The sequence below is a fragment of the Thermobia domestica genome, chromosome 2, assembly GCF_964235325.1.
Source record: "Thermobia domestica chromosome 2, izTheDome1.hap1.1, whole genome shotgun sequence".
In the NCBI taxonomy this organism is placed as follows: domain Eukaryota; kingdom Metazoa; phylum Arthropoda; class Insecta; order Zygentoma; family Lepismatidae; genus Thermobia; species Thermobia domestica.
This window is the reverse complement of record NC_137455.1, coordinates 268,130,902-268,158,762: the sequence shown is the minus strand read 5'-3', so window position 1 is coordinate 268,158,762 and position 27,861 is coordinate 268,130,902. Positions and strand designations below refer to the sequence as shown.

The window sequence follows — 27,861 nt, the reverse complement described above, 5'->3', positions numbered from 1 at the left end:
CAATTCATAAGAATCTTTAAAAAATTGTGATGAGTTGAAAATATGTCACATGATGCTAGACCTGAATTATCCTATAAATACCTCCTCAGGGCACCGGCAATACAGGTTACATTTGGTGACTTAGTTCTTTGTTTTTCTTCTTTGTTCTTAGTTCTTTTCTCCTTTATCTGATTGAACAGAACGTTCTTGGACTTTATGTAACATTCGAGATTAACTGCTGTTTGGAACCTTTGAATGTATTGTTTATCTGGAGCTCTGTAGACAGAATATGTATTTACCTTGTCTGAAACTATTTAGAATGTTTTTCCTTTGCCTGGAACATTCTAGAATGTTCATCCTTGGTCTGAAGCATTCTAGAATGTTCCATCTGCCATGGAATGTTCTAGAATAACATCTGCCTGGAACTCGCAAGAATGTGACAGAAATTGAGTATTTTACTGACGGTTCTGCATCTCAGTATAAGAACTCTAAATTCTTGAATTTGTGTCGTTATGAAGCCGATTTTCAATTAAAAGCTCGGTGCTCATTTTTGCAACGATCCATGGCAAGTCACCCTGTGATGGTATTGGTGGTACCATAAAGCGAACTGTAACTAAAGCAAGCTTTCAGAGAACGGTTGTTGGCGTTCGGTTTTATTTTGTAGCAGAAGACATGCAAACTATTTGAGCAATTTATCAGATAGGCTTTTGGCTGCAAACAACAAGTTTCCATTGCTTCCAGCCAACTGGACAACTGGAGTTGAGTGACAAGGAATTCTGTCTGTCAACCAGTTTTCCAAGGGATGGGTCAGTAACTCCAGTACCATGTAAAACATTACCAGTAATCAGATTACATAACTGTGTAGCGTACAAGTACAATAACAAGTGGTACATTGGGTTAATAACTGAAGTGTTCTCAGAAGGAGATACTGCTATTATGTTCATGCACCCTTATGGCCCTTCTGCATCATTTTACTGGCCAGAGAACACAAACACTTATCTGGTGCCTGTCACAAATGTTCTCTGGCAAGTACAGTGCAGTTTATTTATAACGAATCTCAATTGACCAACACAATGAGTTCTTTATACCCGAACTTCGTTATAAACAAAATAATTATTTTTTCGAGTTATGGAAAAACCAAAGGATTAGATAACAAGCAGATACATTTAAAAAAGAATAAACAGCAGTATAATATTACATCTGAAGATAATTTTATTACTTGGGTTGTTATCTAGCCTATCGTACATATTGCATTTCTTCCTACCTGTTCAAGCACGCTTGAAGAAGTTTGCTGTTTTCTTCTGAACCGCGTCTACTGCCGCTGTTCGTAGCACCGCCGCTTCTACTTCCTCAAATGCCCGAAATGCATTGTTCGACACCGTGTTGCTGTGTTCAAAATGATAGCATTGTAAAGTTGGATCACTTCTTTGGAACTCACGGGTTGTTTCATATTTTCCACTTCTCCCTCATCATCGGAATATGCTTCATTTTCCTTCGTAGCTTCCCTCACGCTTTCCACAATTGAATTATCAACATCCGGATCCTAATTTACAAGCGCATCATCTGCAGCGACATAGTCGACAAACATAATTCCCTGCGTTGCTGCTTCCTGAAATTCACTCCAAATTTGAGGATCAACAACCTCTTCCACAACATTTCGCTATAAGCGGTCTTTACGAAAATATTGTTCGTAATATATGGACATTTCTTCCATGTTTTAAATAGGCGGTGTGACGGGGAGTTCATTTATGTTCGGAATGTCCAGTAATTCGCTATTTCCGAGTTATAAGTGGTCCGCACTGTAGAAGTAACCACGGCCACGGGACAAGCATACATACTGTCAGATATTTCAAGCTGACAAAATAGTGGAGAGTACATATGCGAAAATAGATTTTCAACCGTACATAATGTAAAAGTTTTTATTTCTTGATTTTACGCCAATATTATTTTCATACCTGTTTACTTCACATGTAACAAACTCTGAAATAAAACATTAAACTTATCACATTTTTTTATAGTTCCTGTGCATAGCCCATCATCATTTTTTCACTATGCTACGATTCTTTGTACAAAATTTCATGCAAATTGCGATGGCGGCTGATGTGTTCTTAGAATTACAATGTTAGGCGTTTTTTACCTGCATTTTTTTTTAAACTTACTGATAATTTTCTCTTTTCCTTCTACCGTTGCAAGAATAACTTTTATGTATCTGTAAAGTACATTTATAGAGGAAGCAAACAAAAGAAAGATCATGTTTCTACGTTAACTTTAAAGAAAGTTACACCCTATTTTCAATATGACCTTAGCTCTCGCGACTACTATTTCTCACATTACAGGTTTCACTTTCAAAGGTCCGTAAGTCCAGAACCAATGGATCGATTTTCAAACGGTTTGCAGTTTCGGAATCGTCAGCAAAAACTACATAAGCACAAGAATTTTCATTCCATTCTGAGACAGCTGGGTGTTAGCCCCTGGCTGAAGTGGCGTAGAATGACCCATTGTGCAATCAAGTAACAAATTATTTTCCGTGTATTTTACAGGCCCCATGAAATGGGATAGCACGCAAAAATTTACCACATTCAGTTCAGATACAACACTTATTACTTTCCGCTGTACATTTCTGTATTTGTCTCCTTACTGCAACAAACACGTCCTAGGGTACTTAATAACAGCTAGTGTGAAACACTGTCATATTACCTGTTTATCTAATATTACATCAATTCGTAAACTCAAATGGTCCATAATTTAACTTAGGTTTTCTCCCTAATTAATCACCTTACACTGATTACCTTCATTACTCTTTTTTGTTACCGGTACTGTCATAATGACATTTCGTCTGATTCTGTTCATTTCTCCGTAAATTTTGTATTTCGGTGCCTCCATCTCCGGCAGTTATGGCCACGAAGGAGCTCTAGAATTAAGTTTTAATAAATTTTGTATAGAAATGCAAAAAAGCCGGCTTTTTTGAATCGATGGTTTTTTGCACATAAAAAGCCGGCTTTCTTGAAAAAAAAACGAGAATTTTGGAAATTTTGGCTTTTTTCATTTTCATGATTTTTCTGTTTAAATAGCTTTCTCATAGTATACTCTAAATTAGATAAGATTCCATGATCTAAATGCCATATTTCGCTCCGGAATTCACCATCATGACAGATGGAGCACATGGTTTATGAATTAAAGCTAACATGAAGAATGTAGTATTTGAGGGCAATTTTAGAAGCTGTTTAACTTTATTTTAACTTCTGAATTATCGACATTTTTTCCGAAAGACATACCCTCCCTAACCCTCTTCGCAAATCCATCACTGCTGGTAACGGCTAGGACTCACAGTACACGCACTATCTCTACATTCACAGATGGAATTAAGAAAATCTTTTGCCAAAATGGTCGAATGTGGGGTTGAATCTCGGACCTCACGATAGAAGCGCGAAAGCTAATCAGTCACTCATGTTTGTTGTTCAGTTGGGCTTAACTTAAATGTATTTTCTCTCTCTCTCTCTCTCTCGCTCAACAAATTAAGTTGGGCTAACTCAGAAGATATATGTCCCAGCATTTTGTCAACATTTGCGCATAAATATGTATGTTCACAATATTTGCAAGATACTTTCTTATTTTTATAATTTTGCATGTAATATTGCCACACACGACCTTTCTTCCTGCCCATTTCTCATGCTTTAATTCACATGTAAGAGAAGTCCAAGTACCTCTTCAGAAATTCGAGTCAGAGACAGGAGACAGACCGACATCTATTGCTGACGGTGGTTCAAGGTTTATTAATAGTACCTCATCTCTATTTCTACGTAATTCTACATTACTTTACAAAATAATCCCTTTTCATCATTTGTAAGTTAGTACTTTGCTACTTTTGGCTATTGTTTAGCTTTGGTAGGCCAGCTTTTGCACCTACTTTTTTGCGATATTCTATTTCGATGTGGTGGTTTTATGGTTTCATACGTTAAATTACGTTAGCAACATTAAATTCAGATATCATTTCCGAGCGAGCGTTAGCGAATGAACGCGGGGTAGAACCCCGCAGGGCAAGTTGTTTTTTATTTTCGTTACCAACAATCTACTTTCTTTTCTCACATAAATCACTTCCAATTCCGGTTTGTACAAATTCCCTACTGCCCTAAACAATTGTGTTCGATACTTTCTTGACTAAACATCATTATCAACTCATTTGTTCCGTAAATCGTCCTATTTTTGCTAGTTTTTGGCCTCCAATACTAAACAATTACCCTACTTTTTTTTTAGTGAAATGGAAATGGAACTTAAAAACTCATATTATTAGTTATATAATGTACAGTCAAATAATTTTAATTTTTTTAACCTTCAAATTCTTTAAAACCTAGAAGTAAATCATCACATATTAAAATAATGTAATTGGTCATACAGTTCTTATAATTTGGAAGATAAAATAAAGAAATGGACATAAATTCCTTCCCGGGAATTTATAAGCCAGGGAAAAAATCCGGGAATATTTCCATTTTTTAAATTCCTTCCCACCGGTAATATTCCCACTGCCCATCACTATTCCTACTTTCTTCCATTCTGGCTACATGATCTGCCCACCTGAGCCTCTTAGACTTGATGACTCTAACGATGTTTGGTAAACCGTACAAATTATGTAGTTCCTCCGTATGAAGTTTCCGCCATTCCCGTTCCTCTTGGGTCCAAATATTCGTCTCAGAATTTTATTCTCAAATAATTTCAGTCTGCGTTCTTCCCTCAGCGTAAGCGACCATGTTTCACAACCATATAAAGCATAACAGGCATGATTATCATTTTATATATTTTAAACTTTAATTTCCTTGACAGAATTCGCGACGACAAAATATTTTGAACTGAATAATAACAAGAATTTCCTGATTTCAGTCGACATTTAATTTCTTTGTGGGTATGATTTTGGTCTGATAATAATGATCCAAGATATTTGAAAGCATCCACTGTGTCGAAACTATTAATTGTTATTTTAACGCATTCATAATTTGCCGTATTACGTTCCTTGTGAACTTCCTTGTATTTAGATTTCTCTGCATTTATTCATGTCCCTGCAAGCGTTTAATAAGTCCTCTGCATTTCTTCCGATTTTTCTATCAGATTTACATCATCAGCATACACCATAACCTGGTGAATGCCATTCAACTCTAGGCTCTAGTTCCTATCATCAATTTTTCTTATAGCGTACTCCGGAACAAAGCTGAATAATAACGGCGATAACGCGTATCCTTGTTTCAGGCCAATCTCGACGTGGAAGCTCGCATTTTTCTACTCGGACTTTACTCTGGGATTCATTTAAACACTTAATAGATCTAGCTTTTTCGGTATTCCAAATTCTGTAAGAATGTTGTACAATGTTTCCCTCCTAACCGAGTTGTAAGCCTTTCTAAAATCAATAAACAGTTGATGTACTGGGTAATATATTCCCATTTCTTTTTTTTAGTATTTGTCGAATGGTAAATATCTGGTCGATTTCGACTAAATCCACCCTGATAATCTCCAATAATTTCATCTGCGTATGGGGTCAATCTTATTAATAGAATGTTAAGAGAAATGTCTCGATAATTATTACAATCAATTTTATCGTCTTTCTTGTGAATTGGGACAGTGATTGATTCTTCCACTCTTTTTAAATGTATTCCAGTTTTTCTTTTTTGAAAAATAAATAAAATAAAATAAAATAAAAGTTTCGTAACGATATGTTGAATTTTCTTGTTAAAAATTCGGAAACCTTCAGGACTGGGTAAACCGTGATGATGGTTATATATTCTACGGCCTAGGAAACCGTACGCTCAGATAAACCGTCTATTACGTATATGATCCATGAACAGAAAATTCGATACTTTCCCGATTCTGAACAAGCTTAAGGAACAGTGTATTACTGAATTTGGAGCTTTACCGATTTTTCAGATCCGAAGCACCTGATAGGTGGTAACAGATTATTACGTATGTGATCAGTCAGTGAAAAATTTGTTCGAAATATTCATACTATGCGTATAAAAGTTAAAACTTAACTGAAAAATTTCAAGAATGTTAGAACCACCCGAAACGAAGCTCTTGATGCGCAGATTTCTCGGTTTTTCTTTATTTTGCTTCAAAAAGAGGGTGTGTGATATTTTGAAGTAAAAATACTACATACAATTTTGCTAGTTATTTGTGTATCACTTTTTTAAAGTACTTATTGTATATAAGAGGTTAAAATATTATTACATACATTGGTTAATCCTTTGGAATTCATAATGTAAATATGTTAAGAATTTTAAAAAATCTTTTTGAAATTCATGGTTTATTTTCGAGGTTTCATATTATTATCTGCATCAAGCACTAATTAAATGTTTTTTGTTGTTGTTGTAGAGAATTGAAACAAAGTCTGCTTTATCAGTTTAAAGCAAAATTTTCAAAAAAAGTCCAAAATTTCCCAAGCAAAAAAGCGAAGCAGAAAAAAACGAGTTTTTTTTTCAAAAAAGCCGGTTTTTTCCGAGCCCTTGCATGTCTAGTTTTGTAGTACATTAGAGATGCAATAAAAAGCCGGCTTTTTTTAATCGATTTTTTTCACATAAAAGCCGGCTTTTTTGGGAAAAGAACGGAAATTTTGGCTTTTTTTTTATTCTCATGATTTTTCTATCTAAATAGCTTTCTTATAGTATAGTTAAATAAGTATATATAGTTAAATAAGATTTTATGACCTAAATGCCATATTTCGCTTTGGAATTCATCATCATGATGGATAGAGCACATATTTTATGAATTAAAGTAAACATAAAGTACGTAATATTTGAGGGCAATTTTAGAGGCTATTTAACTTGATTTTAACTTGTGAGTTATCGACTTCTTCTTCTTCTCTAGATGTCGTTTTTAGTCATTCGTGTTTCATTTCTTCGAGCTTAGTACTCTAGCTTCTGTTTTTCAATATATCCGTCAGAGCATACTTCCACATTTGTTATACTGTAGCTATGCAATGATTTAACAGTAATCTTCCGGATACAACCTTGAATACATCTATATATTTATTTATAAGCCATTTTATACAAATAATAAGTAGCGGATTTAGAAAAGTATTTTAAGAGGGGCATCTCTGATTAATTTCGTTTTTTCTAAAAATCCCTAACTTTTATTTGGGACGAGCTTGAAGATTATGAGTACAGGGATAACTAATATTTCGTTTCGTTGTATATTCAGCAATAATCTTCCGAATACAATCTTGAAAACCGTTTCATACTAATAATCAGTGGCGGATTTAGAAAAGTATTTTGGGAGGAGTTTTTCTAATTAATGTTTAGTTTTTCTAAAAATTCATAATTTTTATTTGAATGGAGTGTGAATTTTATGAGTAAAGGGGCGTAACTTATATTTCGTTTGTTTTAGAAATTCCGTAATTTCGGGGAACAGGCTTCAGTCCGAAAGACACCACCTCACCAGTGACACAAGTAGAGTAGTTGTCACCCGGAACAAGAACTCGCCTTAGCGCCGCCTCCACCGCCTTGGCCAACCAAATTAAAACGCTCCCCGACTACACCTTGGCATCACACATTCTCCTATTCCAGTTTTTTCAAGTGGTAAAGCTTGATTTCAAAATTGCAGTACTTAATTTAATTTTTAGTACAAGATAAAACACCAGACTAATTAGTATTTGATTGCCATATAATCTGTGAGGAGCATGCTTGACATATTCTTATCCAATGTTTTTGGAATCCAAATCACAATGTTTTTGGAATTATATCGGGATGTGCGTATATGTAGAATGAATTAAGAATCTGTTGCTTTGGAATAGAATATTTAATTATGACAAACAGTCAGGCTGTTGTCTCGAGTATTATACTTGGACATCTTGCAAATCTCTTAAATCGATGTAAGTTAAATGAAAGCACAAAAAGCTGGAACTAAAATTTAACTTCCCGGGATCTTTTGGCTACAAAACTTTTTACAGTGTCCTCAAAAGATAGCTTTGGAGCTAACTTGTGGTCTATGGTATAAACCTAAGGTTGGTGAGTTACTATATTTCTGAAGTACTTTTTATGATCTTAAGTTTGCTAAAACTCCTTTCCTTGCCGTATAGTGAAAATATTTGGTCTAGGAATTAATTCGTGCGGTTGGTACGCACATATTGAAGTTGTAGTACAAACACAAAATACATAAATACCTTAAGAAAAATATTGTCCATCGCTAGCCACCACTTTCGCCCATCTGTCAGGCAATGTACGGATTCCGTGGCGAAAGAAGTCCTCATCCTTGGAAGCGATCCAGTCAGAGACCCATGTTTCGATATCTTCTGAAGAAGTAAACCGCTGTCCAATCAAATCGTTGTTCATGCAATCGAACAAGTAGTAGTCCGAAGGAGCAACGTCTGGTGAATACGGCGGGTGGGGTAAAACTTCCCATCCGACATTTTCTAAATAGGTTTTGACCGGTTTTGCGACATGTGGGTGAGCGTTATCATGTTGAACAATAAGTTTATCATGTCTGTTCTCCCATTCTGGTCGTGTTCTGGCCAGAGCTTGCTTCAAACGCATTAATTATCGTCGATAACGTTCTCCATTCATAGTTTCACCCGGTTGCAGCAGCTCATAGTACACCACACCTTTCATATCCCACCATATGCACAGCATAACTTTTGCACAGTGAATATCTCGTTTTGGTTGTGATGGACCTGGTTCACCTGGTTTCACCCAGGCCTTTTTTCGTTTAGGGTTCTCGTAATGGATCCACTTCTCATCACCCGTAATAATTCGATGCAGAAACCCCTTTCTGCTCTGTCGTTGAAGCAGCAATTCGCAAATGGTTTTTCGTCTTTCAACGTCTCTGTCTTTCAATTCATGTGGAACCCAATGTGACATCTTTTGAATCATTCCCATGGCTTTCAAGCGTTTGGAGACTGTTGTTTGATCAACGCCTAATGCTGCTGCAAGTTGTTCCTGCGTTTGACACGAATCCTGCTCGAGCAATGCTGTCAATTCTTCGTCTTGAAATTTTTTTGGCTGTCCAGCTCGCTCTTGGTCTGCCAAGCCGAAATCACCACTTCTAAACCGTGCAAACCACTTCTGACACGTTCGCTCAGCTAGAGCATGGTCACCATACACTTCCACCAAAATACGATGACTTTCAGTCGCACTTTTCTGCATGTTACCCCCGCCAAGTGAACTTTGTGGTGGACAAACACCGTGTGCGTGGGTTTTCTCGGGGTTCTCCCGTTTCCTCCCACTTTCTTCATTCCACCATTTCATTCATTGCTCATCATCACCGTCTCCTTTAGCCTAACGGGCATAACCGTGGGACGTAAAACTTAAAGATTTCATTTCATTTTTTTTTTTTTTCTGCATGTTAAAGTAATGCAGCAGGACACCCCGCAAAAACACTTTATCAGGCACAAATTGCGCCATGTTCACTTAACTACAAACTGGTGTTGTTGACGCTTTAATCCACTGCCCTATACTACGAACGATACGCGTTGACAGGGGTTTGCAACACATGTGTGGATACACGGAACTGTAGGACGCTCCGTTCGTTGCGCCATCTCTTGTCCACCCGCACGAATTAATTCCTAGACCAAATAAATATTTGTCCAATTTTGCGCCCCCCAATCCGTCGCCCGGGGCACAAGCCCCGTTTGCCCCCCTTAGTTGTCACTGTTCCTCACCCTAATCCCCTTCGCAAATCCGTCACTGCTGGTATTTAATAATAACAATGATTTAAATCAATAAGAAAGGAAGTCGGCTAGGAATCTCAGTACACGCAGTATCTCTACATTTACAAATGGAATCGAGAAAAACTTTTTAACAGAATGGTCGAATTCGGGATTGAATCCCTGACTTTCCGATAGAAGCGCAAAAGCCAACCACTCACTCATGGTTGCTGTGCAGTTGTGCTTGACTTAGCTTAGATGTGTTCCATAGGTGTTTTAAAGAGAGAGCTACGTAATGATATGTTGAATTCCTCTTGTTAAAAATCCAGAAACCTTCAGGATGAGTAAACCATGATGGTGGTTATATATTCTATAGCCTTGGGGAAACCATACGCTCAGATAAACAGTAGGATGGAGCGAAAAAATCAAATTTTCGAGTATCGAATTCTAATAAGGCTCAAAAGTTGCGTATTTGCATGCTAATCAATGGAAAAATAACGGGAAAAAAATCATACTTGGATCTTCAGTTCGCACAAATGGCCTAAAGTTTAAAAGAAAAAAAATCTTTATGCGAAAAAATCAGATTTTTAAGTACCGAATTCTAATAAGGCTTAAAAGTTGCATATTTTCGTGCTAGTCAGTGGGAAAATAACGAAAATAATCACACTTTGGATCTTCAGTTCGCGCAAACGGCCTAAATTTAAAAAAATAAAATAAAAAAAAGAAAGAAAGAGACAAAAATTTACCTTTACGCAAGAAATATACAGATTACTTTTTTTTTATTTATTTATTTCTATAGCGTCTAAGTACTTTATTTTAGTTGTGTGAGGTCATGTTTTTAATTCGTTAATGTGAGTGATCGTATACATTTTATTTTCATAATGATTTTGCAGTTTTTTTTATAAATAAAACTGCTTAGAGCTCACCACGAGGAGATGGCTGCAATTCGAGTTCCATCCATACCCTACCTAACTGTCCTTTCAATTATGGTGTTCTGAATTATGTTGATTTAGTCAAGGATGTCTTAAATTCAAATTTTGGCATTGTCACTATTGAGAGCAAAGTTGCTCGCTCTAGTGTAGCCGTCTCTGTTTCCATGTCCACTCGCTTTTTTCTGCAGATTCTATGACAAGTTCGACACAACTTTCAACTTCCTGAGTATCTTCACTTCTGCAGGGTGTTGTATTTTCTTGAGATGCTGGTACGTTAGTGCCTTCGCTGTCTATTTCTTAAGTTCGTCAATTAAGGTATCAATGACAAGTTTCCTTAAGGAGTTAATTTCCTCCTATGTTGTATATATAACCAGAGAGAATCATTTGCTGTGTTTTCTGCACCAAGTGTCTGTAAGGCGAATCCTCCCTTTCTAGGGCAATCATCACATTCCTGAAACAAACAAGTCTCTCATTGCACATCACAAACTACTAACGACTTAACACGTCCAACTAAAGTTTCCTATGTAACGTTTTCAAGTAAACTCTTAAAAGTTATCATGCAAAGCTCAAAATTGACAAAATACACATATAAACAGACATCTGTAGATGGGTGTGGCACCACTTACTTAGGTCGTAGTGCATAAAATTTTGATTTTCCAGTGTAGAATATTGAATTTCCTTCTTACTTATGGGGAAAGTTCCTTTAATACTGTGGGTATGTATCTTTTCACACTTTTTCCTGCAATAGTTATAGTGGTAGTGTCTTTCCTGTTAGCGCTCTGACGAAAACAGTCCCGTTTTTCTTCCAAATAAAATGATTATGCAGTTTGACCAAGTGCTTCATTCACAGGATGATCATAATAGCAGGGTGGCAACAAACGTGGAAAAGTCGGAGAATTTCGATTTAGTAATTATGAGATTTTAAAAACTCTTGAATTTAAAATTTTAAGACGATTTCAAATGTAAGTAAGTGCTTGTTTTTTAATCGGCAACTTCAAATACAAATGTAAAGAAATACTGTTGATGGTTAAGCTGAGAATTGGTGAACAGTGAGGCGATGTAAATGTGAAATTACATTAAAAAAAAAAAAAAATCGCAAGATTGTTAACCTCCACAAAAACTGAATCCAGAATAATAAGTAATCCTGCGGTTTTCATCTCTTTAGATACTAATTCCTATATCGAAAACTGAATTTCATAAAATAGATTCCTTTTAACTAAAATTGAAGGTAACCCTTGTTGAAATTTTCTTTGCCGTTAGCTGAGTTCACTTTCTTGAGCAGAGTTCGTTGATGTAGGTTAGTTCTAATAGCATTAATTATATTAAAAACTGTTTATTGGTAAACCAATAATCGCTTTCAAATCTTTACTCAGTTTACTTTTGTTGTTGTGTATGCAGAATAGGTGTTAAGCAAGTACTCAGAACAGTTGCAGGTTGTTTCTATTTCTTGTGCCCGAATTGACAGTTGATTTCATAAACTCTACACATGAAATGAACGAAGAGATTTCGCTTTCTTTACAATTTTCTAGATACAGTTGCAGACAACGGATGAACAACGAGAGGGCGGATAGGACCTCACAAGGGAGGGTCACGAAGTTGCTCCGCTGAGATCCGAACGAGACAATTGTGTTTGCATTTGATATGTTATAACTAGATGAATCCCAAAGTTATACGTGCCACCGAGCAGGATATCGTTAGTTACAACATATCTTGTAATGCAAAAGCTACAAAAAATTACCAGACAGAATAGTTTGAATCGGGTCATTTGTTCAGAAACAGTTGAGTAAATGGAAAACTCGGCGAACACACATCCCATCATTTTCAAGAACACACTTTTTGGGATAAAATAATTTTGCCCCAGGGTCCCAGACGAGGTCCGACTCAAAATTTTCAAATGGCAAGGGGGGTTAAGTAGCACATCGTTTGAAAGCTGTTGTAAAATGAAAGAAAATGGAGCAAGTCTCGACTCTCTACGACAACAATGTGCAAAATAGCAGTGGGTCGAAATGTAAACAAAAACTTAATTGAAAAGTCCACGGCCACACATATAAATCGGAAACGATGAGACAAACGTGAAAGCAGGAAAGGAAGTGTGGTATTATTTTCAAAGTACAACGATTTATGTTAAAACGTCTTGTCCCAGGGTCCCAGGTGGGGTCCAACTAAAAAGTTTCAAATGGCAAGAGAGGTTAAATAGCATATCGTTTGAAAGCTGTTGTTAAATGAAAGAAGATAGAGCAAATCTCGACTTTCTACGACAACCCTGTGTAAAATGGCGACGGGTGAAAATGTAAACAAAAGCTTGATTGAAATTCTATGGCCGTTTACGTGTCACCGTTTCCGATTTATAGAGGTGACCATGGACTTTTCAAGTAAGGGATCCGCGATAATTGAGTATGTCAAATGCACGTATTTGTATCAAAAATGGTTTAATTCGATCGAGTCGTTTTTGATGAGAATACTGTGAGTTTTGTGTTTCCTCAGTTGCGCTTTCAGTTTTTTCCACTGCACAAATCTTCCCAGGCCGAAGACCGGAAATGCTTTAAATCAGTCAAACTGATGAATGAATAAATAAACAACATTTTAATTTTATAAGAACAAGATACCTGTAGATTAATTGATATTCTTGTACATAAGAATAAACAGTAAAAGATGATCAAAATAATTGAAAAATGACCTAAATAGAAAAAACACACCCCCTTTGACAAGTCTTATAAAATACAAATATTTATAGGTACACATAACATGGTCTGTTTCTGATAGCAACCAATCGTGCCTCACCCAACCCCCCCCCCCCCGTCTTTTATCCACTACTTTTGTCTGATAGTTTTTAATTTTACCAATCAATTTTTAATTCCCTCCTCCCACCCCATGGATTGTCACATTGTTCTTGTAATTAGGTGCCTGATTCGATTCAAGGCCACGCGAGTTTGTTGTGGGCAACATTGTGTCTGTACTTTTCTGAAGGTTCTTCCTTTTCTAAGGGATTTTCTGTTCATCCTTAACCAAGGAGCATAATTATGGAATCTTAAAATAATAATAATAATAATAATAATAATAATAATAATAATAATATAATAATAATAATAATAATAATAATAATAATAATAATAATAATAATAATAATAATAATTATTATTATTATTATTATTATTATTATTATTATTATTATTATTATTATTATTATTTGCAGTGTCAACAAGCTTTATCAAAGAAAGTTACGGAATTGTTATCATATTGATAAATACCATATTTGTATTGTTTTCAATCTATTTCTCATTCTCTTTTTTTAATGCCTTAAGGTAATAAAACGTTCAGAAATATAGAATGTTGAAATAATTAAACGATATGTAATTTTTTTATTTTTATTTTATTTTATTTTTTTTTTAGTCATTTACTGTAAATTTATTTATTGTTTTTCTTATTGTAGGTTGTTCCGGTAGTGGAAAGAACAGTGCAACTCAGGTGTTCTTGGAGAACTTTGGTCTGGCTAAGTCCTATGCTTAGTAGTATATGACTACAATGGCAGTAATAAGAATATCGGAACATCTTTCATGGATTTTGCTATATGGAATATTTTTAGAAACTCCGATCCAACTCATGAAATTGAGGACTTGTGCTATGTCTTATCAATATATATCTTCAGCTTCCTGATGATAATTACATTTTCTTTGATAATAAGGACATTACAATATGTTCGTACATGGTACGTGCAATTTTTTCATTTATTCACGCTTACTTTAAACGTAAAAAGAATGGATTCTCCAGAGGATGAAGAAAAAGAGACAATACATCTTCCAAGCATGAACAATAAATTAAGAGAATTTCCTGATACTAGCAGTCAAATAAACGTGATTGAGAGCAATGATTCAAAGAACAATATCGATAATAAAATAAACGTGATTGAGAGCAATGATTCTAAGAACAATATCGATAATAAAATAAACGTGATTGAGAGCAATGATTCAAAGAACAATATCGATAATAAAACTACAGATAGTGAGTCCTGTGAGGTGGTTGTTGAATGTGACCCTGCGTTGTTAATGAACGTTGTGACAGACCGAGGAAATAAGGCAGCTGAACTTAGTGAAAATTCCCAGAATGATTCATCAGTAGTTAATTCCTTAAGGGATAATGACTTGATAAGGCAGAGCAACAAACCATCTGTTGTGTCAGATGCGAATAGTACTTCACATTCGACGACTACAAGGGTTGAAAGTAGTTCAAGGGAGACAGACCAATTAGAAAGAACTTGTTTTGTAAATACTGATAGCTTACCAGTGAGAGATGAGGAGTTGAAAGTTGAGGTGAAAGTGGAACAGGAAGAATTTCGGAATGAGGAGGAACTTCAGAATGAGGAAGAGTTTCCGAATGTTGAAGAATGTAGCTTAGAACCAATGATCGTTGTTTCGGCTTCCAGGTTAGTTATCCTTGTTTATAAACTACATAAGTGGAAAGTAAACTCTTGCATTCATACGTAGATTCACGATTTAAATAATAGTAGCATGAATATGCGTATTTTATTTTAATTGTTTTCTCACTTCATTTCGGATCGCAAGGAAGTGTTCCGTGAATCATTTCTGTTTAGAGTTAAACCGTCAGAAACACACTGGAATCTGCAGAACCCCGATTATGTTCAACCTTTATACAGTGAAATAATTTTACCAGAGTGATGGACGAAAGGTGTAAATTAATTTTCCAGTCTCAGTTTCCGAACACCTTATACATAATTCATTTATGTGCTAAATCTTCCAAATCTATGCTGTAATATTGCGAGGCGTTTCTTATGTGTGCCTTTTGCAGTTCATTTGGGTTTATTTGGAATTATTAAAATCATTCAAATACTCCGGGATCTGCCAGATCCCAATGTGTGCTTTGTATACTAAAATATAAGCGTGTATTAACATGGTTAATGTAAAAAATTGCTATGAATCGCAAATTTAGTGCTAACTAAATACTTTACAGCTTATTCCATGTTTTTAATTATTATTATTCGAGAAATACTTGCATTATTAATCTTTGTAGTATTAAGCAGTTCATAGATCAAAGTCAAGACGTGACTTCTTAATAGTAGAGTTATTAGCATACATATTGTAGTGTGTGTAATTTGTATTTCATTTGTGGTGGGATCACATGTTGTTCAGATTCAATGTACTTCTATCCCTAGTCATTGTACAAAAAGTACACTCATGTCCAAAAGATTGTCGCATATCTATAACTGTGATCTTATAAGAATATAATTTGATAATGATTTTGCAGGGTACTTTTAATACTGATACTATGTGTATAATCGGGAAATGTATATTTATGGTAAATATCATAGGAAAAATATTGTAAATACGAAAATTAGAATGAAACAAAATGTGCTGAATGGACAAGAAAGTTTTATTTTCGTTTTATTGTTCTTAGTTACTGCTCTTTTGACATGAAATTTGCCACATACATGTCTTTGTCGATTATACATATGCTGCTAACATTATAAGAAATACCGGGCGAATTCGTTATCAAATTGGGGGCCGCGGTGGCTCAATGGTAGAGCCTTCACCTCCGGTGCTTGGGGTCCCTGGTTCGATCCCAGTTCGTGCCGTGTGGACTTTGTGGTGTACAAACATCGTGCTCGTGGGTTTTCTCAGGGTTCTTCCGTTTCCTCCAATTTCCTTCATTCCACCATTTCACTCATCTCTCATCATCACCGTCTGCATTAGCCTAACCGGCATATCCGTAGGACGTAAAACTTAAAGATTTCATTTTCATTTCATTTCGTTATCAAATTATATTCTTATAACAACATATAGACATGCGACAATAATTTTGGACATGAGTATACATATATATTGTTGTTTGTAGGGTGGAAATGGAGAAAGGACAAAATTCTCTAGAGCTGTCTATGAGGCCTTAGTTTTATAACGCAAACATGTCGTAAAATTACGGTGAACGTATTTATTGCTTCCCTTCCTGTGTAAGTGACAACACACAGAAAAAGATACAGCACAGTGACAACATACAGATATAGCATGCGACCCGACATTGAAGGCCACTAGCTTTGACGTCATAATCATACTAGATGAGGGCTAAACTTTGAATTTGTAAAGCATCAGAAAATTTAAGTTACAATGGTTAACAAATTAAAATAAGTTGTTCCCACCGGTCATTGATTTACTATCAGGTCTCCACCAATTTACAATCAATTTAGAGATCAAGAGGCCTTTGGCTATGAAATAAATTAAGGATTTGGTTTAAGAATTTTAAGTGCGGATTTTCAGTTCTCAGATCCCATTCGTCTTTTTCCTTACTCGACTATTTGGTAGGGGATGTTTTATAAAATAATTAGTTTATTTTGCAAAATTTCTCTGCCTACACTATATATAGGTACATGCATAATAGATGAAGAATCCCTTAGTCGGGAAAAATGTAGTTCCTTTTTATATTATGTATAGACCTGGAAGTCCTGGCCTTGTAAATTGTGACTTGTAAAGCCTAGAAAGGTCAAGGAATGTGTCCTCTCCAATTAAGTGTAAATCCTGTACTACACTTTAATCCTCTGTTACGTTTACAGTAACAAAGTTTGTGGGAGGGTATTGTATGTGATTTCGGAAAGTTAGTAGTCTGTTATATGGCAGGGGAATAACGTTTTAATCATTGTCCACACTATCTATTAAGTTACAAAGCAAATAAGGAAACGTCTAAAAAGCATGTTTCCTTTGCAGAAAGCAAGGACGGTTTGCATACATTTGCCCTTCGTATCTTTTTCAATTATGCATGGGTGCAAGACAAGAACACCATCCCCCAGAGTGAAAGTATGCGTTACAAAGAGAAGCAAAGTACATCATATTAGTAGAATTACCGTGGAAGTAAAAGGAAGATCAAATCGGAACAGATGTGTATTAAAAATGAATTTCGAACCTGGCAAGATGAGAAATACATCACATAAGCAGATGAAGAAAATCGAAGAGGTTACTCAGACTACAACGAAGAAATTTCTGACATTATCAGACAATAGTTCCTTTCGTAATATAGGACATGCAGAGGCTAATCAGCTTTCATCACAACAACTTGTAAACGACGCCTATCAAACCGGTTTTCACAAAGAACAATACTATACGCACACAGGTATCAGTCTCTCGGATGTTTAATAAAGTAAAGGTATTATGGTGAGCAAAACGTCACCGAAAGAATCGCTTTTGGGAAGGGCACGTGATGGCTCTTTTCGGTGCAAATGTTAACATTTCCTGCATAGTTAAACCTTCTCGGGAGTGGCTTTGTGGTGGGACGAGCTGTAGTTGCTGTTATTAAAAATGTGCACACCAGTCCCTTCCTCAACCCACACCACTAACGAAAGTGCATCTAAAGAGGGCTTCGGTGAATCTCAGCACACTGACACTCCAACATATGACCGGCTGTTAGAATCCATTACCACAATGTATTATGGTCAAACAATTATATGTAACCAAATCGACAGTGAATTGTGCAATACACAACAGATTGAGGCTGAAACAGTCCGTAAGGCCAGCGTGAATGCGTTAACACTACGGCACATCGCGGAGTGAACGAGCAAGGGCGGAAGGCAGTGCGAGTGTCACCTAATTTCTGACCACTGGAAGTTTTTGGAACAGTGGGCGAAGCGTGAATCTGCATGGAAGTGACGGTGAAGAAGCTCGGGCCAACACGTACAGAGGTGTTCATGAATAAAACCGACATAACTTGTGTGCGTCAATGCAAAGAAAGTTTCTCGAAAGGTTCTACGGTTGTTACTGTAGAGGGACGCTCAAAATTCATAAGGTAAAAAGATAAAAATGTGAATGAAAATCAGTGCTGTTTATTACCAAGAACATGTCCTAATCCTTGAATTACACAGACATACTAGCATTGTATGGAGATGACACTCATCGTGTGGGAATGTACCAGAATAAAGGTACAAATTACATGATCAAAACATCACTGATTTTCTACTGACGCATGGCAGCTGCAATTGATATCCATGTTAAATAGTGCAAGAAATTCCCACTAAGAGTACAGACTACTATGTATCATCGTGCTTTTGGACTTCTCAATCAGCGCTTTTCATTAAGTCGGGTTCGCACGCTAAATGGCTTCTGGAAAGCTTGAGAGGGAAAATGTGCCCTGGTGCAACTGCAAGGATGTCTGCTGCGGTGGAGGCTACAATATAGTGCAGTAGCCCACATTTCTGGCAATCATATCGAGCATGATAGAAGGTGGAAAGGTAGAATATCTTAGGTAAACAACAATTTCAAATTGTTCCGATGGAAATGGATCCTCTGTGTTGAGGTGTTACTTGATAAACCGAGAGTTCATCTGTTGATAGGAGATAAAAAGGTAAGAAGAAAAGGAAAACCACTGATAAGGCAGCGCATCAAACAAGGAAACTTTACAAGGGCAAGGGCAAGTCTGGTAGTATTGGTAATAGAACTTAGGCTGATAATACTATCGTGAGACTAGGTGGCAATACATGCTGCAACAAAACGAAAACATTTTTGGGCAGTTTTGTGCAGCAAGTTGGAGAAGAAACATGGGCATTTATTTGAGTACCAGAATCTTGTTTTAGAATTAATTGTAGCAAAACGGTGTTGGCGACTATATACTTCGTACGAAATGACAGATAGTAGAAGAGAAGTACGTATATTTAGTAGTTGTTTTATGAAAACTTTTTTTTTTTATTTTTTTTAAACGAAGTTTGTGGAAGAGAAATTGTGCTTGACTACGGAAGATTAATATTGTATTATATGTGAAGGAATAATTTAGTTGTGAAATTCTAATTTTATCATAAAATTGAAAATTGATTGTCGAAGTGGTGGTTTATTGAAGAGTACCTTGATAGGCTATTTAATTAATATTAAGATATTTGCATACTATCAGAACCAAGGATGGCGAACTTAAACCGTTTTACTCTATTGATAGATACTGTTAGATAAACCGAAAAATAGTTCCAGTTTACTCGTGTGTGTAGACCCAAAATACGACGTCAGTTTTTGGGACCGTGAAATTTATTCATTACATGAAATACCTACAATAATAGTATAAAAATATTTGATAGCATTTTGTTAGTGTTAATGACCTGATTTTCGGAATTTTTCGGAATTGCTGCTTTTTGTAGTTGAAAGCGTATTCACAAAAATGTAAGGAAAAAGGACAGGAAGGGCCCTAAGTACAAAGGTTGGTCAAAAGTACTGTACAATCCACTGTAGCTCGGTAATGGTAAGCATCAGAAAAATGAAATTTTGTAGGTAGAACCATTTTACTTAATGTACGACCCATATGTATCACTGCACTGCAGCCATCTTTGTTTTAATGGCACTAATGCCCACTCGTTTCACATACACAATAAAGTTCGTTGTCTTCTCGGAACTGTTTCCCACGGAGATGAGCCTTTAGTCATTTTTCATCCTATGAGTGATTTTATGAGAGCATTCTGGGTAATCTTCAGAAAAACTTTGCAGAATGTCTTTACGCTTGTTCGTCCTGATTGCATTTTATTCTTTGTCAGTAGCCGTGGAAACATACATTTTTCTATACCTCAGTCATTGTATTAGCGTTAACACACATTGTTTTGCCATATCTGTGTGCTTCATGACCTGTCTTTTGAAAATGCTCCTGTCTTGTGGTAATTCTCTTGCCTTTTTGATATTGTAGGTTAACACATACTTGTGTGCTCAATGACTTATCTTGTGTTAATGTTCCTGACTTTTTGGATGAGTTCCTCAAGCTGGTTCGTTTTCACCGGTTGAGAGATATAGGTATATGTTAGGTAGCGAAGGACCAATAGCTTACCTACAAAATTTCATTTCTCTGGTGAGTGCCATTACCGAGTTATAGTGGATTGTACGTTACTCTTTAAACGAATTTTAGATTTAGAAATAACACCTGATGGCTAAGTGATTGGACATTGAATCGTATAGCATCATAAATGAAATAAGCTAACCCTGTATCCAGGAAGATTGTGTCTTCTTTTGATATAACTTCGACCTTCCAAAAAGCAGCTACTTTCTTGCTGCTGTTCCTTTCCTTGGATATTCATCCACATAAAATGAGAACACTTGAAACATCAAAATAAAAATCTATTAAAACACAAATTACTTTTTTGTGTAGTTTGTAGAACCTCACACATCTCCTCTTTTGGTATTGTCCTTGAAAAATGAATTTTAAGCGTCTAAGTGGTATAAATAATTATCTAGAAAAATAACATAAACTGCTGTAAGAAACTTTGTACAAATGTTCGTCCAAATCTATTGTGCAAGTTGAGTCCTATTTACATAAAAACATTATTCTCTTATAAAACAACTAACCAAAAAGTCTAAAATATTAATATTTTTTATTTCTCATTGATAGGGGCACGAGAGTTTCGTACTAAGAATTTGAAAATTTCGCGTTTCATTTTTCATATTTCGCGTTTTGTCGCATTTTCCAAATAAAGTTTCGCATTTTGTAGCTCTTGTGAAAAAGAATTCCCCGACATTTTTTTTTACTATTCTTCGTTTTATTCACAGATCACTATAAAAATAAACCGTTATATTTTATAGATATAATATTTTTATAGATCACTATAAAATATAAAAATAAAATACACTGAATATTTACTTGACGTTGTCAATTTCACTTACAGAAAATTATATATATATATATATATATATATATATATATATATATATTAAAGCAAACTGAACGAAAATCAGTAACTAAACTTATTACAAGTAGGAAAGTTTTGCTGTCTTCTGAAAACACACACCAAAGTTACATTCAAGCATTAAGCATAAACATTACATGTTTTCACAATTTTCTACTTCATTGTTGTACGTTTGTCACTCATCATCAGCCCATACATGAAAAAGAAAAACCCTCTCACAATTGGCATTACTTGTTGGAAGCCACACATATGTAAGTGCATTTACAACAAACTTCGATCATTACTTTGGAACTCCCCATCCAGCTGCGATGGTGATAGTTAACGCGCAACATGTTCTCTATAGCCATGTCCAAATCACCCAAAATACATCGTTCATGCCACGTTCTACCGTTCCGTCAGCGGTAAACTAGCGGTTTTAAATTAATGAAAACGTGTTTTTAAAATTTTGCGTTTTATCGCACAACGGGAACCAATGAAAATACACATAGAATATCATAAAACGTCAAGAAACTGAAAATTAATTAATTCTGACGCATTTCGTTTTATCGTGCATTGCGAAAAACTCGTGGCTCTACTCATTGATATCGGTATAAAATATTTCAAAATGTTTTCTACTGTGAACGAATTAAATATGGTTCTTTTCTCTAAGGTCATTTTTCTCTGAGCACGAACAGTTTTTCTCCGAAGCACAGACTACTGAAAGAGCAAAATGATTAGCACTAAGTGATATTGCGACAGATTATTATAACCTTTAATTTCCAAAACTTGAACCAAAGATAGTAACACAAATTTTCAAAGAGAAGTTATTTCAACATGCGGATGTGGATAAGTGGGAAAATATATGTAAATAGAATTAAATTTGGGCAGTAGAGTTGGAGGAACATACGTGTTCGAGAGTTTTTACATTGTTTCTAACATTTATTAGTGGTACACGTTTCTTAAAAGTGAAGATATGTGACGTTCTAATACCACACAAAAAGTTATTAGTGTTTAATCAGATTCGTAATTTTGATGTTTCAAGAATGTTGGCCTCGTGGATGAATATGCAAGAAAAGTAACAACACGAGAGGTGTTACTTAGGAACACCCCAGAGAGGGTCGAAATAATATAAAAGAAGAAATATTATTTTGGGATACAAGGTTAGGGCGTCTACTTATACTTGAAATATTGGAACTTAGTGCCGATACTGGAAATATTGAAAATATTGAAAATGTACTGGAAACCACTGTGTAATGCCGGAGAAATTTAAGAATTCTTTTTAGGCCCTTAGTCCCATCATATGAGTGTGGGTGGTGATAGAACTGGCCGACCACAGAAGAAGTGGCTAGTTCGAGAAAGAAAATGAATAATTTATAAAATATGACCTTAACTTTGGCATCAAAGAATCCTGAACTTGATGTTAAAATGCCCCCTCAGAGACACTTTCTTCTGCGATCTGGGGCTTTCTTGTTTTTGCCATCACCAGTTCTATTTTCATACCGACCTGGTTTTTGACTTTCATATACTTACATCTTTATTTTTTCCAGATCTATTTGGTTTGTGGGAAAATATTTTAACAAGAACATTTTTACTGCACTTTCTTTTAATGTTTACACTGTAGCAAATGTAATACGAATGGGAAAAAATGCTAAATGTATGTAATACGGGGACCGGATGGTGAAATGGTTAGTTGTGAAGGGTGAGTGGAGAGCAACATGTGAAAGGTGGCTGCGGACTATGACAGGCAGTCTAGAGGAAATAACGTCCAGGAGACATTTACTCCATCTTGTTTTTCTTCCATCCATTTTAACATACTAGTTTCTGTACGTTCTTTCTGATAGAATGTTGGGGACTGCTTTTCCAATATATTTTACTGACTTAATCACAAGGTACAGTTGTATGTAACACCCACGTTTTTTATTTTTGAGTTTACCGTAGGATACTGGATTTTTTTCCCCCATGAGCTTTGCTTTGTATATACTTAAACACAAACAAACTATTTGCTGAGCAAAACAATATATTCACATTAAAAAACTATATACGTATTACAGTTTTGCCAACTAACACGTATGCAGCTTTTTAATGTGAATATATTGTTTTGCTCAGCCATTTTTTTTTCTTTCTTCAGGACACTGGAAATACTGGAAATATCCAAGTCGACTCCAATAGACACACTGTTAGAGCTTGTTAAATTCATTAACATGTATCCTGTAGCGTTCGTAGCAAATACTTATGGTTTCATATTTGATAACAATAAATAATGATCTATATTTTATCATTAAAGTTTAGTGTTACCCATTATTTAAGGCTTAAGAAAATAAAAAAAATATTTTTTTATTTCAGCTGGGAGACGTTCAACCAATGTGGTGAAAATAGAACTTCATCTGGAAATGGAAAGAGTAGGCGATACGCCTGTTACCTATGCAATCGGACATTTTCAAAGAACTGTTACCTGAAAGCCCATATCAAGAACCATGATGCAGGTGATTCATTGACGTGTACAAAGTGTGGGAGGTCTTTCCAAACAATTTTTCAGTTGAATGGGCATAAAGCTGTGCACGGAAGTACTGGCCAATATCCGTGTGACCTATGCGAGAAAACTTTTTCAAAGAAATGTGATCTCACTGATCACAAGAAGTTTCATGGGGAAGACAAACCATTTGAATGCACACAATGTGGCAAAAGATTTGCTTGGCGCAAAGGCCTCAGTCAGCACCGGAAAGTTCACTTCCGCTCAGAAACGGACCAATCTGAAGTCCCGTACGCATGTATATTCTGTAAGAAACCGTTTGTTCAGAAAAACAGCTTGAAGAGGCATCTTCTTAGTCACACGATGATGGATTGCGATTTTACTTGTAAACGGTGTTGGAAAACATATGCCGACAAAGATACTCTTAGACAACATGAGAAGATCCACACGGGAAATTACACTTGCGAACTTTGTGGGAAAGTTTTTCCAGGCAAAAGTCATCTCCAAAGGCATGTCCGATCTCACACAGGAGAAACTCCATTTCATTGTAGTTACTGCCCAAAATCTTTCTCAGACAGAAGCCATTTGTTGCGTCATGAGAGAATTCACACAAATGAAGGTTCAAGTTATTCCTGTGACCAATGTGGAAAATCATTTGCACAACGAAACTATCTTGTTCAGCATGCGCGAACACACATAACCAATGCCCCCTTCCGTTGTGATTATTGCGAGAAATCTTATTGTGAACGGTTCATGCTGATTCGGCACCGAAGGATTCATACACAGGAGAAAGTATTCTGTTGTGAATTTTGTGGTGAAGGCTTCACGCAGAAAAGTCAGTTTTTAAGACATACGAGGACGCAACATCAAGATGTATAGTGAATTTGTAAATCTTAATTATTGTTTCAATATTGTTGGTGTTTGTTGGAGTTCATAGGGGTATTAAAATGAGGAAGTTTTGTAGATTTGCCTTTATTATTATATGATTTGTTTTCTCCCAAAATGAGGATTTTTATTCTCGCAACTTGTTACATAAATCAGTCAGATATAAAAAAAAAAAATCATACCAGTGTCAGTATTTTGAGGTTTGTGTCTAGTTAAATGATCATGAAAATTCTGTTGTAATATTGATACTAATGGGTTGCTTTCCGCAGAAAGTACTGTCCGGAGATTAAGAAAATTATCGAGAGCAGCCCTATGAAGCATAATTATCCTTTCACGTTGCCTCTGAACTTCCATGTTTTGTCAGTCTTTAATGGGCTGTTAAGCTATTTCGTCCTCCGGTGGCAATTAAAGTGCAAGTATCCAAAAGTAACATTTCCGGTTCTAAACAGTTGCAAGGCAAAGAAACTAGGTCAATATAGGATTGACTTTTATTTTCGTGCAATATTTTTCGTTATCGTCCTTACCTTTGGTATATTAATTCTTTAAAGTTCTTTTGTTTTGGAAATTAAAATAAAAACTAGCAAAAGGCAATTGTTCAGCGGAAACGAAATGCCGGAAGTAAAGGAGTGCATCATGTTTGACCTATTCATTTCCATTCTTTGAGGAAACTCCTCCGTTATGTCTAAAGGTCAATCTATGTTGGGACAAAGTACGAACACTCTTAGACCTCATTGCATTCTAATCCACCTACCAATTCTAAAACTTCGTGGTGAGTTGCATATATGTAGTGTTTTTGTAATGAATGGCATGACTTAGGTTGGGTCACATTGGTCAGAACGATTCAGTACAGATATAAAAATACTTTTCGCACTAGCTTTTCAGCTTCAAGAAAAAGGTTTAAATTAAGAATGTGGGGCAACTTTTTGGAAAATATACAGGTAAAATCTTTTCAGTCACACGCATTGAACACTATATTTAGTAATACAGCCTGTCCATAAAGTCTGGGTACATAGGGAATTCTAATAATTTGTTTTTGTGAATGGTTTGCAGATAAATTGGATGAAAATATCAATTTTATAAATACTTTGTGTTCAGCTATGAAGCTGTGTTTTATGTCAATGGTGAAGTGAATAAACAAAATCTTCGATACTGGCCTCAAGGTAATCCACATTGGATGAACCCGTCCATACAGCAGGGCCGCCAAAAAGTGGTGGTGTGGTGTAGTTTGTGGAAAGCTTATATGCTAGAACCTTTCTTCTTTGATGAACATGTAACGGGTGAGACTTATCTGAACCTGTTGAGAGACAAATTGATGCCTCAAATTGAGCGTTTGGGTGAGGGATTTCCAGACTGATTTCAGTATGATGGGGCCCCAGTCCATTTTGCTGCAGCTGTTAGATTGGTTGAATGACAGTTTTCCTTACTGGATTGGGAGATCATGTGGAGTGGTCTCCTCGTTCGCCAGACCTTTCTCCTCTTGATTTCTTTTTCTGAGGTGTGCTGAAACAAAGTATACTCGATGAAGATTAGAAATTTAAACCACCTGACAGTATGCATTACTAGTCAGTGTGCTGAAATCGACGGCAATTCAGACCTATTTTGTCGAGTTCAACTTAATCTTGCAAAGTGCATCAAACTATTCATTAAACAGCACGGAAATAATGTTGAAAACATTATTCACTAGCATTAAATTGACTAAAATGTGTTTTTTCCCATGTACCCAGACTTTATGGACACCCTGTATAACATTGACAAATGTGCATTAATACACATTATCACAAACGTATCTTAACGGGATATTAAAAGGCATAAACCCCTTTTCTCCTACTTTAATAATAATTGCACAGAATCAGTACTTATCTTTACCTATAAATTTAACCAACTTTCGCAAAAAATTAACATTAATAACAATAAAATTTAATTTATAACATAACAAGATTAAGTGTCCTTTTACTTTATATTTCTTGAAGATCGTAATATAGTATTATTGTAAATCTCTAGATAATTACTCATGAAGGAATAGAAATATTGCAACAAAGTAACACAGACCAATTTGACCAATTTTGTTCAACATAAGGATTACAATTACAGATGGGAGGATTCCGGAGTTTTCTTTCCTGTGTTAGATATTTATCTACTGCGAGCATGAAACACAGTATATTTGCATAATAATTACTTTCTTTAAGCTAGATGGTTACATCAAGTTACATTTGTTGGAGCAGTATGAGTAAATATATATTTCTTAAACATTATATGCCTTTTTGTTCGAATACAAGTCTTTTACTAATGCAAATCAAACAGTACTTGATGTTGAATAATTTAATATTTTATAGGGCCCCGTAGATTGGATTGCGAACTTAGGATTACAGTTATTGCCTAGAGAAACTTTCATAGTTTTCGTAACAAATACTAATCCCCAACATTTAGCTTAGTCAGAATCCTTTTCTATTATATAAGCTTTCTCAGCTCTTCCAGCTCTTATCAATACTTTTAACGATTATTTCAGTAAGTTTTTCTTTGGTTGCTTCATTTCTTTAAATTCCAATATCACAAATCCTTCTAAAATAAATTTTGCTTGGAGTTCTCCCTGTCAGACTACTTTGACTGCTTCAATAGTAAATTGTACTTGTCTGTCAGTTGGGCCCATTTCCTTTGCATCTATTAATGTAAGATTTCAATATAGCCGTAACATGCAAATTTCCCTGTCTGTAATATCATTAGAAGGATTATAGGATGAAGTCTTAATATCCTTTACTCTTACACTGTATATAAAATATTTAAAGTAATGCCTACAAACATAACTAGCGCTGTCATGAAGCACCTTATTACAGAATTCATAGCAATAGCATAATTTATCACAAATTATTTTTGAGGTAATATTTGTGAGTGGCATTAGAAATAGTAGCCAAATAGGAGAATCCATAATTACATATATATAATTATATCCATAACAAGTAGGCCACCTTCTGGCTACGTTCAAATACGAAACGTTATTTGACTGAGTGGTAACAGCAGAGTAATATCCTTCAGCTTATTTTGTATTCCTGTCCGTACAACTCTGATATGTCACACTGTTTCGCGTAGACACGAATCTGTTTAATTTTACTAGCAATTTATGAAATGCTTGGTGACAACCTCCTACAATCTCATTGTTGAAATATTCAGTAATAGTTCCTTGAAGTCTTTCAGGAACAATAGCTTTAAGTACCTTATAAACTATACTTTGATCTCCTCATAATTAAATCTTTCAACAAATAACAATTAACAATTTCTTTTCATTTTCTCGACTATGTATTTTATCCTAGTATCGTCTCGCTACGTCAAAAGCAAACGTCAGAAGTTAGCATAGTTTACAAAA

At 35.5% G+C, this 27,861-nt stretch overlaps 1 protein-coding gene across 2 annotated transcripts in view; it reads left to right on the top strand.

Moving 5' to 3' along the window:
* Positions 1 to 24,583, top strand: part of LOC145678487 (uncharacterized) — a 33,932-nt gene extending 9,349 nt beyond the window's left edge. For both annotated transcript variants that reach the window (XM_081748674.1, XM_081748673.1), the window contains exons 2-3: positions 13,961 to 14,950; positions 23,492 to 24,583. In XM_081748674.1, coding sequence (XP_081604800.1) covers positions 14,085 to 14,950; positions 23,492 to 24,497 — 1,872 coding nt within the window. In that variant the 5' untranslated portion in view covers positions 13,961 to 14,084 and the 3' untranslated portion in view covers positions 24,498 to 24,583. The remainder of the gene's footprint in view (positions 1 to 13,960; positions 14,951 to 23,491) is intronic.
* Positions 24,584 to 27,861: the final 3,278 nt, after the last annotated feature.